Raw genomic sequence first — 14,597 nt, forward strand, 5'->3', positions numbered from 1 at the left:
TTTCATCGGAGACCAGCCCCGGGATCTTTGCAGGTTCACAGACTCTAGGATCTTCCACACGTTTTGGGTCGTTCACCGCATGCATAGGGTAGAGCAGAGGAAGACGCAGCCGGGCAGGGTTGACCCTTCTCCAGGGTCTCCCAGGACGCACGGGCAGCCTTGGAGAGGCCCGAGCAGGGCGCACGGCCGCTCACGCGCTCCGCCTTCTGCACCGTCTCCGTGAGGGTCGCGCGTGGACGGTCCCGGGAGCCTCCTCCCCAGGCCTCTTGCAGGAGCTCCCGGGGCGCACGGAGCAGCTCCAGGCGGAGTTGAGTGCAGGACGCGCGGTGCAGGCGGGGCGCGCGGAGCCCGGGAGTCCGGGTGCGCTGGGGGCTGCGCGGCGGGGTCAGAGCCCCAAGGCCTCCGCGTGCTTCCGCGCCTTGAGCCGCAGGTCGGCGATGCTGGAGTTTTTGCTGTTGCTCTTGGCGGCGGCGGCGACCACGGCGGCGGCCGAGGCGGACTCGGCCAGCGACGCGATGGGCAGCCCGAAGGGCGGCGGGGGGAACATCAGGTAGGGCGCGTGCGCCGCCAGGTGCGGGTGCAGGTGCGGGTGCGCGTGGGCCACGCCTTCCAGCTGCAGCTGAGCTTGGACCTGCAGGAGCGGACCCGGTGGCGTGAGCGCTCAGGCTGGGGTCTGGGGGGCCTCCCCCGTCCCAACCACCCCCCCGAAATCCACAACGTGCCTCTTCTCCCCTAGGGAGCGTCGCCCCTTCTCCAGCCCTGGAAACCATCCCACACCCGACTGTGCTCCTTCCCCCTGGCCCAAGGCTGTGCCGCGTCACCAGGTCCCCAAGGCTCTCCCGGGACACCAGGTCCCCAAGCCTCTCTCGGGTCACCAGGTCCCCAAGCCTCTCCCGAGACACCAGGTCCCCAAGGCTCTCTCGGGTCACCAGGTCCCCAAGCCTCTCCAAGGCCACCAGGTCCCCAAGCCTCTCCCGGGACGCCAGGTCCCCAAGCCTCTCCCGGGTCACCAGGTCCCCAAGGCTCTCCCCAGGACACCAGGTCCCAAGGCTCTCCCGGGACACCAGGTCCCCAAGGCTCTCCAAGGCCACCAGGTCCCCAAGCCTCTCCCGGGACGCCAGGCCCCCAAGGCTCTCCCGGGACACCAGGTCCCCAAGGCTCTCCCGGGACACCAGGTCTCCAAGCCTCTCCCAAGACACCAGGTCCCCAAGGCTCTCCAGGGTCACGAGGTCCCCAAGGCTCTCCCCAGGACACCAGGTCCCCAAGGCTCTCCCGGGTCAAGAGGTCCCCAAGCCTCTCCCCAGGGCACCAGGTCCCCAAGGCTCTCCCGGGTCACCAGGTCCCCAAGCCTTTCCAGGTCACCAGGTCTCCAAGGCTCTCCCGGGTCACCAGGTCCCCAAGCCTTTCCAAGGTCACCAGGTCCCAAAGCCTCTCCCGGGACACCAGGTCCCCAAGCTTCTCCCGGGACGCCAGGTCCCTAAGGCTCTCCTGGGACACCAGGTCTCCAAGCCTCTCCAAGGCCACCAGGTCCCCAAGGCTCTCCCGGGACACGAGGTCTCCAAGCCTTTCCGAGGCCACCGGGTCCCCAAGCCTCTCCCAGGACGTCAGATCCCCAAGCCTCTCCTGGATCACCAGGTCCCCAAGCCTCTCCCAAGACACCAGGTCCCCAAGGCTCTCCCGGGTCACCAGGTCCCCAAGCCTCTCCCAGGACGTCAGGTCCCCAAGCCTCTCCCGGGACACCAGGTCCCCAAGCCTCTCCCAGGACGCCAGGTCCCCAAGCCTCTCCCGGGACACCAGGTCCCCAAGCCTCTCCCGGATCACCAGGTCCCCAAGCCTCTCCCGGGACACCAGGTCCCCAAGCCTCTCCCAGGACACCAGGTCCCCAAGCCTCTCCCGGGTCACCAGGTCCCCAAGGCTCTCCAGGGTCACGAGGTCCCCAAGGCTCTCCCCAGGACACCAGGTCCCAAGGCTCTCCCGGGACACCACGTCCCCAAGGCTCCGGTGCGCAAAGCCAGGCAGGCCTGAGGCCTCCAACGGCCTAATTTCACTGGGTCCTGCCGTCGGCAAGAGAAGGTAGAAGAAGTGGGGGCCCCTTCCCCCACCTTGAGGCCAAGTCCCAGGAGAGGAGAACCGCGGAGGGATGCGGACCGGTCTCCTTCGGGCCTGCGCCATGGAGAGCTGGATAGCTCGTGGCGACCAGCGCTCGGGGTCCATTTCTGAGTCGTTAATTTATGATTCAGGCTTTTATACCTTCCACTCCCCACCGCCACCCCCCCCCCCAAGCCTTTGCACCCTCAGCCAGCAGAGGCTGAGGCCAGACGGGTGGTACCTGCAGCCCTTCGCCAAACACGCGCCCAAATACAAACCCCAGCTGTCCCCTTGGGATCAAACGGTCAAGAACAGAGGCCACGCGTCCGCCCTGCCAGAGCCCCCCAACTCCGTCCCCGCATGGTCCCGATCCCCAGATTAGGGACGGAAGGGGCGCGCAGAGGCGCTGGGCTGCGTTCCGGCAGGGCGCATGTGGGCGCTGCGCTCTCTCGTCCTGGGACCGTGCACCCCTCCTTCCACACAGTTTCCCGCTTCCCCCCATGCCACCCCCACACTAAACCAGAGCAGGGGGCCCCCTTGGGACGCTTGGGTTCCGCGACCGACCCCCCCTCCCCCCGGACACTCCCTGAAAGCCGCAAATCCACGCTGGGAACCCAAACTGCTGCTCACTCCAAAGTCAGCGGGGAGCTGAGTAGGGTATGCAGAGCCCGGGCCAGGGGCCAGGGTCCAGGCAGACGCCCCAGACCCTCGGACACTCGGGGGTGGTGGTGAAAAGGGAGTGGATGCGTATCCCATCTCTGGTATCCAGGCGCAGGCATCCCACCGTTCTTAACCAGACAGCAAGCCAGGTGTGGGGCGGGAGGGCTGACTGAGTGGGACTTGTCACCCCTCTGGTTTTTGTTAAGATTTCCCTTTGGGCTTGTGTGTGTTCACTTTCCCAAAAGGTCTCTGAGTTTTAACAGCCTGATTTTTTTTTTGTTGTTTTGAGTTGGAGTCCTGGGGTCTCACTCTGTCCCCCAGGCTGGAGTGGAGCGGCGCCATCTCCGCTCACTGCAACCTCCGCCTCCCGGGTTCAAGTGATTCTCGTGCCTCAGCCTCCGAAGTACCTGGGATGACAGGTGCACACCACGACGCCCGGCTACGTTTTGTGTTTTCAGTAGAGACGCGGTTTCACCGTGTGGGCCAAGGCTGGTCTCGAACTCCTGACCTCAGGTGATCCACCCGCCTCGGCCTCCCAAAGTGCTGGGATGACAGGCCTGAGCCACCGCGCCGGGCCCAGCCTGATTTAATACGTGTCAAGGTGCCTGTAAATACCTCCTTGGAAAAGCCACTGATTTTTTTTTTTTTTTCTGGGGGTCAACTGAGAAGTCTGCAGGGGCAGGGAGGGGCGAGCAAGTAGGGGAAAGGGGAGGGGGTGGCGGGTCCCTGGGGATCTTCAGAGGAAGAAAAACCAAGCTACCTGTTGAAAAGGCATCCTTAAGGCTCCCATGTTCACGTAGGGTGCCACCCGGCAGGCGTCCAGGTGGTTGGCTGTGCCTAAGATGACGCCTGTGGGGAAAGGGAGGACGTGTCAGTGTGGTGGTCCTGGGTGCAGCCAGCACCTCGTTACCCCCCATCCATCCTCCAGCAGGCGCCCCCAGCTTCAGGTCCCCCCAGTCCCAACACCCACCTTTATGCATCTGATTCTCCTGTTTGCGGCACTTTGCTCTCCGGTTCTGGAACCAAACCTTGTGGGGGAAGCAGAAAGAGATGTGGGACCCTGCGCGCCCAGCCCAGCCTCGCCAGGGACGACCTTCCTGTGAGGATGAACCAAGCACTTTGCACCTCTGGGAGTCCAGAAGCGACCGATGGGGGTCCCCAGTCCCTCACCGCCCCTCTGTCTCCAACCCTGCATAACTGGCTACCTAGAACTGGAAACTGGGTTTTGCTTTTTTTTTTTTTTTGTATTTTGATTTTTGTTTTTTGTTTTTGAGACAGAGTCTCGCTCTCTCACCCAGGCTGGAGTGCAAGTGGCATGATCTCGGCTCACTGCAACCTCCACCTCCCGGGTTCAACCAATTCTCCAGCCTCAGCCTCCCAGATAGATGGGACTACAGGCATCCGCCACCACGCCAGGCTAATTTTTGTATTTTTAGTAGAGATGGGGTTTTACCATGTTGGCCAGGATGGTCTCGAACTCCTGACCTCAAGCGATCCACCCACTTCGGCCTCCCAAAGTGCTGGGATGAGAGGCGTGAGCCTGAATCCTGGCCTAGAACTGGAAATTGGGTTTTGTTTTTTGTTTTGTTTTTGAGACAGACTCTTGCTGTCTCATCCAGGCTGGAGGGCAGTGGTGTGATCTCGGCTCACTGCAACCTCCACCTCCCCGGTTCAAGCAATTCTCCAGTCTCAGCCTCCCAAATAGCTGGGACTACAGGGATCCGCCACCACGCCAGGCTAATTTTTGTATATTTAGTAGAGACGGGGTTTTACCACGTTGGCCAGGCTGGTCTCGAACTCCTAAGCTCAGGTGATTCACCCGCCTCAGCCTCCCAAAGTGCTGGGATTACAGGTGTGAGCCTGAATCCCGGCCTAGAACCGGAAATTCGGTTTTGTTTTTGAGATAGACTCTTGCTCTCTCATCCAGGCTGGAGTGCAGCGGTGTAATCTCGCCTCACTGCAACCTCCTCCTCCCAGGTTCAAGCAATTCTCCAGCCTCAGCCTCCCAAATAGCTGGGACGACAGGCACCCACCACCACGCCAGGCTAATTTTTGTATTTTTAGTAGAGACGGGGTTTTACCATGTTGGCCAGGATGGTCTCGAACTCCTGACCTCAGGCGATCCACCCGCCTCAGCCTCCCAAAGTACTGGGATGACAGGCGTGAGCCACCCGCACCCGGCCTAGAACTGGAAAATGTTAAGCTCTCCCTGCCCTGCCTAAGTGAGACCCGTCCATTATCACTGATGAATTGAAGTTGAACAAGTGAGTTCTGAGACAGTGGAAGTGGACTCTGGAACTTTCCAGCATTCTGTACACCCTGTAGGAGAACGCGAGTTGCCACCTGCAGACTTTAGCCACCAAGGTAGAGGGGCCACCAGATGGCCAAAGGGCTCCAAATCCAGCCCCTTCTCCAATCTAACTCTGGACACACCAAGCCCAGAAAATATCTTGCCTTCCTCGGCCTCCTTGGGAGCCCTGGGGAGCTGAAGGGGTCCCACTCATATGGCCAAGGGTTACGAACATCCCAGAGAGGAACCCCAAGGATAGCAGGCTTTGCCATATAGGGGCATTCTGTCACTTTGAGGACTTCCGAGTCTTGGGGGAAGCTATGAAGACGTTGAGTGCAACAGAGCCGGGGACCCTCTGGAGGCTGGAGAAATTCTCACAGGTCTCATGTTAATATTTGGGGGTGAATTCCGTCCCCTGTCACCTCCTACAAGCCCCCACCGCTCTCCCAGTATTGACAGTCCCCTCCTGCACAGACAGACCAGCTGGGGAATACAAGGAGTTTAGCCTAGGCCTGGTAATCTGGACGCCTCCCCATCCCCTCCCCCACGGCCACCTTCCTGACAGTCTGAGTCGCTTCATGCCTCCTAACAGGCTTTCTGTGGCAGCTCCACCTGCACCCTGACGGACACGGCAGTCACTGCCCAAGACAAATAATTCACGCAGACACTGTTGTGAGCAAAACACGTGCTGGGTCCACAGCCACCACATCCACACCGTGCAGGGCCCCGGGGGGAGCCGGTGCACCTGCACCCGGGAATCTACACAACGGCCACATGCATTTGGTCTGGAACCCAAGACAGAGCCTCCCGCCCACCTTCCAATGTGGGCCCTCCCGCGGGCTGCAGCCCTCCTAGAAAACTTTATCCTGTGTCCCAGCAAAGTCACATCCTGCCTCATCGCCTCCCCCCAAAAAAGGTCCCGGCCTGCGGCTGACACTGAAATTCACAAACAATTGCTCTCTCCCCCTTTCCAAAGCCTGTGTCCAGAGTCACTTCAGACCCCCACCTCCAAGCGACTGCCAGTGTGTCCGTCGATGCTCCCAGTAGTCTCCGCCTGTCTCGTACACGGTCCGGGAAGCCAGCCGGACCCCCTAAAGCCTCTGGCAGGGCGTTTAAAAAACAAACAAACAAAAAACAGAATCCTACTGAAACAAACAAACAAAAACAGAATCCTACTGAAACAAACAAAAACAAAAACAAAATCCTACTGAAACAAAGAAACAAACAAAAACAAAATCCTACTGAAACAAACACAAACAAACAAACAAAAACAGAATCCTACTGAAACAAACAAACAAACAAAAACAAAATCCTACTGAAACAAACAAAAACAAAAACAAAATCAAAAATAATCCTACTGAAACAAACAAAAACAAAATCCTACTGAAACAAACACAAACAAACAAACAACAGAATCCTAGTGAAACAAACAAAAACAGAATCCTACTGAAACAAACACAAACAAACAAACAAAAACAGAATCCTACTGAAACCTGTAAAGCCTCATTCAACACGGGGAGGAGGGGAAAAAAAAGATGATGAAGAATAAAAGTGATGAATTAGCTGCCGCGTTAAGTGCTAATAAATCAGTCTTGGAGTGATTCACGATCAATTCCAATTAGGCCTGAATATGGTAAGTGAAGTGTGTGACACTGGTTTAGACAGTTATTTCTTCATTAAGGGACCGCTCGCTGATTTTTCCTTCACCCACGCCCGCAACGCGATGTCCTTTTGATTTCCATTACCGACAGTGAATAATGACATTTAATTTAGCTCTGCGCCATAAACCCACAGATATTTGTTGTAATTAAATTACCACCCGCCCCTCGCCGTGGTCTCATAAGTTTCCATTAGAACCCTGACAGCTGGGTGATGTGACTTTGCAGGGGCGACGCTAAAAATAAAAGGTTAATCGGGAACAGCTTCCATCGGATGCTCAATTTATTTACAGCAAATTTCCACCCTAAATGGAAACTCTATCCGCTCCCAGCACGGGACGGGCTGTCCTGAAAGAGATTATCCAACAATTCACGAAGAGAAGGGATTAAAATCTAGTTCATTTTCTCTCCCTCCCCCGTCCCCGTCCCCTCCACCATCACGACTTCCACGGGACGTCCGTGTTTGAACTAATTGATTTTTATGACGACTCCAAGGCCTGCCCGCCTTTACCCTACGATGATTTTTCCCTGCGGCGAGAGAGAGAGAGAAAATGATGTCTTTTGTCCTATTCCCATGTTTGTTTTTATTATTATTTACCGTCGTTAAATTTTCATGTGACCCCTGAGTCCACATAACCCCCGGCTTCTCCCCCATCTGTCTTTATTTTAGGGCCTTCTCGGGGTCTGCACACACACCCCACCCACCAATTCTCTGCAACTGAACTGAGGTGCGAGTCGGTAATAGACTACGGAAAGAAATAGTGTGGAATTCAATTACAAGTAATTTATTTTTATAGAAACAGTACATCAAGGGCCGGGGATACACTGACGGATCCCAGGCACAACACACACCAGGAGATGACATAAACTTGATGTGTCCCCTTTAGCAAAACTTTAATCTTTTCATTAATTTACACCGGGCCGTCCAATGCATCTTCTGAGAGAGGGGTGGACAGCGAGGAAACCCCTGTATTGATACAGCTTCCTTCCCTCACTGAGGCCGCAGACGCCCTGAGAAGGGACACGGTCCTTCCAAATCACCAAAGCATCTCCCGGTCTTGGGCAGTATCTTTTTTTTGGCGGTGGGGGGACTACGGTTCTCGGTCAAGAGGCCTGGGGAGTGTTTATTGAATCCTCAGGATCCCAGGGAGGCCTTTTAAAGGCAGCCACATGGGAAGACGGAGGAGAATCAGGAGCCAAACTATATTTTTTCAATGAAAGAGCTGGTACAACGCACCGTGCATCAAACACACGTGTATCTTCGTCCGCTCAAGTTTTGTGTCTGAACGGGGTGGCTGGATAACCAATGCCACGGGAAGCGAAGGGAATCAGGGACCAAAACATAAATATATATATATATATTTATATATATATTATACATGTATTTATATATTTATATATATTTTATATATAATATATATATATATTTTATATATTTATTATATTATATTATATATATTTATATATATTTTTATATATATATATTATATATATTTATATATAATATAAATATATATTTATATATATTTATATATATATTTATATATATTTTATATATAAATATATATTTATATATATTTTATATATAAATATATATTTATATATATTTATATATTTCATATATTATATATTTTATATATATAAATATATATTATATATAAATATATATATGTCTGTGTGTGTATACGTATCTATTTAAATTAAAGATCTTGTAAAACGCTCTGCATCAAATGCACTTGTACCTTCGTCTCCTAAGCAAAAATCCAGGGAAAGCGATGTTTGAAATGTGTTGATCTCATAACCAATCCTACGGGACTGGGCTTTGAACGGCTGGTGTCTTTGCTTTTGAACGCCTTTGGCTTTGTAATCGGTCTCTCCCTGGTCGGCAATGTTAATTTCATTTATTTTTGAACGGGTTCCCCAGGGTCCGGAGATCCTGACTCTCTCTCTCTCTCTCTCTCTCTCTCTCTCTCTCTGTCTCTCTCTCTCTGTGTCTCTCTCTCTCTCTCTCTCTCTCTCTCTCTCTCTCTCGGCCCTTCTGTCCTGCCCAGAACCAGGAGAAAGCACTAGAGGACTTGACCTTCCAGGGGAAGCTGCCCTGTCAGGCAGGGGCTGGAAAAAAAGCCATTTGGAGACTCTCCGTCTGCGCTCATCCAGATGCCCAACGTGCTCCTGCGCTCCCCAGAGCCGGAGGGAGGAGGGGAGGGTGTGTAACACAGGACAAGGCTGGAGAGGGGAGGAGGGAGACAGAAACAGCGGGGCTAAAAGAGGAGGAAGGAGAGGACCCTATTTCTGACCGCCTAGGAACAGAGCGCACCCCTCTCCGTTCGTCCTACGCAAAAGCCTTTTCAATGCAACCACACGGGAAGACGCGAAGGAATCAGGGGCCAACAGATACATTTTTTTAAATGAAAGATCTTGTAAAACGCTCTGCCTGAAACGTATCTGTAGCTTCCTCTCCTAAAGTAAAACCGAGGGAAAGTTTTCTTTGCATGTGTTGGTTCCCAGAACCAACCCCACGGGAACCGAAGGGAATCAGGGGGCCCATATACGCGTTCGCTGGGTTTGTTTGCACCAAGGACAATCAAATCTATATCATCTATACTATATATATTTATATAGCGTATATATTTATCTGTTATTTGTCTAACACATACATGTGTGTATATGTGTTTGCCTTTGGTGCAAACGAATCCAATGAACCCATCCTCCAGGCCTCAGGCGTCTCCAAAAGCCCAGGAACCCCAACCCGCCCCACACCCCAACCTCCCCGCGCTCCGGGAACAGGACGGCGGCCCGGGCGGGCGCAGGTGGCTGTACGCGGGCCCCGTGCGCTCCCGAGGACCAGGCCATGGCTCCGGGCCCCCGGGGTTCCTACCTGCACGCGCGCCTCGGAAAGCCCCAGACGCTGGCTGAGCTCCTCGCGCATGAAGGCGTCGGGGTAATGGGTCTCGTCGAAGAGTCGCTCCAGCTCGTTGAGCTGCTCCAGCGTGAAGTTGGTGCGGCTGCGCCTCTGTTTCAGCTTCGTCTGCCCGTCCTCGTCCTCCGACTTCACGTCCTCGCGCTTCTCTTTGCATTCGTAAATCCCTGCGTGGCGGGCGGAGGGCACAGGGCTGAGGCCGGGAGCGCCTCGCCAAAGGCTCCCCGGGTCCCCTCCGCCCGCGCCCGCCTCCCCCAGCACGGCCCGCGGGGTCCTCCGCGCAGGCAGCGTGGCGCGCAGTGCGGGGCGGTTTTGCGCAACGTGGCCTCTTTTGGTGGAAAGGGGGGGCCTCGAAAACCAATGCGCATTTACGCAAAATCTGCGTGGGGTCCCCAAGGCAAAAGCCGAGGAGAGAAGACTCGCTTCTTTCCCAACAACCTGGGCTTTGCAGGAACGTCGTTTTCTTGGCCTCATCTCCGAATCGTTTCCTCAATTATCCACTTCGCCGCTGTTGACATAACCTAACCTTTTTTTTTTTTTTTGGAAAGTGGGGTGTCAAATCCTATTTTTAAGGTAAAGAATTTGAGGAAGAACTGCAAACGGCGGGGTCCCCGCGCGGGGCGCCCGAGAAGGACACGGGGAGGGCCCGGGGCGAGTGGCAGATTCTAAGACCCACGGAGAGACTGGGGGTCCCTCTGGGATTTGCCGGAGCTGGGAGCCCCTACCCGGAGCCTATTTCCGACCAGCACAGCAGAACCGTATCCGAGTACCCGAATGCAACACCGCGTCTGGGGGTGAGCCGTGTGCACCGAAGTCTTTCCTTCCCAGTTACTTACACGCGCGCGGTTGGGCACCCACCCCACGAGGGTGCCAAAAATGGCACTTTCTCGTCTCCAATAATGGTGACCTGTCTGTATTTGCAGGGGGTGGGGGGGGGGGGGGAGTCAGAAGGGCTGAAAAGTCAACCCTCAAGCGTTTCCAGGCGAAAAGATTTTGCTTCCCAATTTTTTAGACGTTCCGCCCCTGACCGAGCTCCGGGGTTTAAATAAAACGTGGCTCCCTCGCTCCCCTGCAACCCAGGGCTGGTGGAAGTGACATCTCCAACGGCCCTCTGTTCCTATCTCGGGCCTGCTGGGCACAGATTAAAAGCACCCCACGCCCTAATTCCATGTCCCCTGGTGCCAAGGGTAAGGGGCTGACATTTGGAAGTTCAGCCTGGACACAGTTTCCAACAAGCCACTGCGCCCAAGAACCTTGCAAAGCTGACAAATCCAACGTGTCTACAAGGGAACAGGGTAAATGCAAGTACCCTGTTCTGTCTTCCTTCCTTCCACCACCCACGCCAGGGCCCCCCCACCCCCCCCCACCACCCCGAGCTGGATTCAGTCCTAGACACTTATCCCAACACGGAATTCACATTTTCTTTCACCTCCTGAAAGGCACGCGCCTGTAAGAACAGTCCGTTCCTTCCCCCGAGTGAATCGTTTCCTGGAGACGGCCCCGGCTCTCCCCGCTTCCTTTCTCTCAGTCTGAAAACGCCAGGAATGGAGCCCAGCTGACAAATTGGCCTTCAAAGTCCTCAAGCATGGGCAGGCTTTGCAAAAGCCACGGGATCCCAGGCTCAGCGGGGACACGCTGTTCCCAAAAACTCTAGGTTCCCACGGGGAGCATCTCCCCTGCCCTCCGACCCCCCCTTAACGTGGATCTGATGAAGAAATACCAGGACGGGTTGCAGTCCTGCCCCGGCGGTCTTTCCGCACCCAGCCAAGGGCAAAGGGTAGCGGGGACTCTGTGTCTCCTCTCCTGGGGCCCTGGGTCCTTGGCCTGGTCTTTATTTTCCTCTCACTTTGGAAAGACCTGGAGGATACTTTGCTCTCCCCGGTGCATGGCCAGGGGGAGAAGAGAGAGGAGGCGAGAAGAGGAAATCAGTGTCTGGGAAGGACAGGCAAAAAGCAACGCCACAGAACCGGCCTGCTGCGCACTGCACAGCCTCTTAAATTAAACGCAGGCCCTCCAGTCGCTGCCAGCCTTGGGTCCAGCAAGGCCAACTCTCTGTATATGAATTAAAGCGCTGGGTGCCCCCCGTAGCAGTGTGCAGGGACGACCCCTTAAGATAAGACAGGCCGAGCTCCTGCCTCGTAGACGGTGGGAAACCGGGAACTGCTTTGTAAACCGTAGCCAGCTTTGTGCTTTGACAAAGTCAGGACCTCGGGAAGCAGGATCTGGTCAATCCTACGAGGACAAGGCTGTTTCCCCTAGAACGGCGCCACTCGACACCCAAGATATAGGGTCCCGGAGAGCAAGTAGCCCCCCAGAGTCTCAGGAAGAATTACCTTTGGGGGATGCACCCTCGCACCTTAACTCTGGGTATCAGCCAAAGCCCAGACTCGATTTTCTGCCTGTTTGTACTGGAAACGGGATAGACACTCCTATAGCCGTCTCCAGCTGCGCCTCTGACACAGCTACAGCCCATTTTATTCTTAAGATGTACGGTGCCCAGTCGTCCCAGCGATCCACAGGTCCAGACCCTCTGCCTGAGCCTCTTACTCCTTGATTTGCAACACGGGGCCATGCGCCCCTGAGGCTTCAGGAAGAACGGCCAGAGGGGAGCCCCGGGGCCCGGTCTGCGCCCCCCGCACAACCGGCTGCGCTCTGACACAGCCTTGAGTGAGGACGTGCCGCGAAAACCACCAGCTTCCCCGGGCCCCTCGCGCCCCATCCAGATCCCCGGCCACCTGCGGGCGCCGGAGTGGATTGGATGGATCCAAACAGTTTTCACCAAAGACAAGTCTCGAGGTTCAAAGGAAAAAAAAATATATATATATATATATATATGTAGAAAGTGTTCCTTAAAGGACACAGAAGCGAGCTGACCCGGGGCCTTCCCGCGTCTCCTACCGCGCAGCCTCGAGTCTTCCCGCGATCTGGGGGAGCCGGGCAGGCGCTGAGCGCTGGGAAGGCGCGTGGAGACAGCTCCTCTCTGCGTCTGGGGGACCGTAAATACAAGCCAGGCAGGCAGAGACACAAATCCACATCCTAAGCAATCAGGGCCCCAGGCCGGGCGCGGGGGCTCACGCCTGCACTTTGGGAGGCCGAGGCGGGTGGATCATCTGAGATCAGGAGTTCGAGACCAGCCTGACCAACACGGTGAAACCCCGTCTCTGCTAAAAACACAAAAATGAGCCGGGCGTGGTGGCAGGTGCCTGTCATCCCAGCTACTCAGGAGGCTGAGGCAGGAGAATCGTTTGAACCCGGGAGGCGGAGGTTGCAGTGAGCCGAGATCGCGCCACTGCGCTCCAGCCTGGGAGACAGAGCGAGACTCTGTCTCAAAAAAAAAAAAAAAGGAAAAAAGGAAAAAGAAATCTCAGGCCCTCCGGCCCAGCCTGATCCACCCCAGCCCGGGACCCTCCCGTGTCGGAGTCCACCCCCGCGGCCCCCGCTCCGACCCTCCCTGGGTCCCCCCCTCCCCGACACCTCCCACCCACCACCCCTGGCGGGTCTCCCGGAGCCTTCCCCGCGTCTCCGGCCGGGTCCTCTCCTCCCTTCCTTTCTTTCTTAGGCAAAGCCTGGCTGGCCCGGGCCTTACCCTGGCGATCCGAGCGCCGCCAATGTACAGAGCGAGGGGCGCGCGCGGGGGGCCGACTCCGTGGCGAGGAGGCGCCGAACCCCAGGAGGGGCCCCCCGGAGCCGCCGGCGCGCAGACGAGCTTACCTTCTGCTACTCTCGCGGGGCCGAATTCTTTCAGTTTCTCCTTGTCATTGTCTACGTGGTCCTTGAACAAATGCACCGGGCAGTGGCCGCCGCCCTCCGCGAGGTCCTGGAGGCTGGAATCCGACGTCCCCAGGTCCCGGGAGCGCGCCAGTCCGCTCTCCAAAACTTCCCGGTACGTAATGGAATCCTTCTTGCCTCCGCCGCCGCCGCCGCCTCCTCCGCCGTTACCGTCCTTGCTTTTCTGGTCAAAAGACTTGGATACAAACGCCGTGAGTTCTTCCATGGCTGGGGGCCGGGGGCTGGCGACGAGCCGGGGCGGGTGGGTGCGCGCGCGTCTCCCCGCGCGCGGAGAGGACGGCCCGGTGCGCGCGGGTGGATCACCACCGCGGTTATTTACGCCTTTCCATTGGAAATCTCACTATTTATACGCGTCGACCTCGCCCAGCCCCCCCCCCCGCCGTGCGCTGCCTGTCTGGTGCAATTACGGGTCTCCGGGCTCCGCGGCGGACGCACACGCAGAGACGCTGTGTCTCCCCCACCCCACCCCACCCCCCCTCAACGCCCGCAATTGGCTTTTCTTCTCATTTCATCACTGTTTGGCGTCCGGACACCTTGGTGCGAAGAGGCAAAGATCCCATTTTGGGAAGGGAGACCGCGCGCGCGCGCAGGAGAGGGGCGCAGGGGCGCCCGAGTCCCCCCCACCCCCCCACACACAGGTTACCCCGCGTGCTTTCCGTGGCTGGAAGAAAAGCAAACTCCAGCTTTTTTCCTCCACAGAGAGAGACACACACAGACGTGGAGGAGAGCCGAGCCCCGGAGCCTGGATCGTTCCAGGAAGCGCCCGGGGCGCACCGGGGCGGAGATGGCGAGACGCGGAGGGGACCCGGACGAGCCGGGGACGCGCGATCTTGGGACAGGATGAGCTCCAAGTTGGTGGCGGCGCGCGCTTGGATGGAGGGATGGTGAGATGGCACACGCAGCTGGGGGATCCCCTAAAGGAGAAGAACACGGGCCGGGTGTCTCCAAACCTGGACGCGGGCGCCTGGGAGGCGGTGGCGGAGGCCGAGGATTCCCCGGGGGCCCCCTCCCGGGTCTCCAGCGCCCGCAGAAAGAAGCTCAGGTCCCCGGGAGATCCGGTTCGTAAAACATCGATTCTTTCCGCGCGCGCCAGACCCCGGAGACCCCGGAGACCCCGGAGCGAGGCCTCCACCCTTTAGCGCCGCGCTGTCACCCTGGCGTCTGGGGTATTTACTGGGGTTGGGGGGGGAAA

The 14,597-nt window shown here is 56.8% G+C and overlaps 1 protein-coding gene across 1 annotated transcript; it reads right to left on the reverse strand.

Moving 5' to 3' along the window:
• Positions 1–385: 385 nt before the first annotated feature.
• LOC139360860 (short stature homeobox protein) lies at positions 386–13,610 on the reverse strand. The gene is made up of 5 exons (XM_071089127.1): positions 13,328–13,610; positions 9,575–9,783; positions 3,719–3,776; positions 3,509–3,597; positions 386–631 (listed from the first exon to the last, which is right to left on the reverse strand). Exons 1-5 carry the CDS (start codon positions 13,608–13,610, stop codon positions 386–388), a joined length of 885 nt encoding a protein of 294 aa, XP_070945228.1.
• Positions 13,611–14,597: the final 987 nt, after the last annotated feature.

The sequence above is a fragment of the Macaca nemestrina genome, chromosome X, assembly GCF_043159975.1.
Source record: "Macaca nemestrina isolate mMacNem1 chromosome X, mMacNem.hap1, whole genome shotgun sequence".
In the NCBI taxonomy this organism is placed as follows: Eukaryota; Metazoa; Chordata; class Mammalia; order Primates; family Cercopithecidae; genus Macaca; species Macaca nemestrina.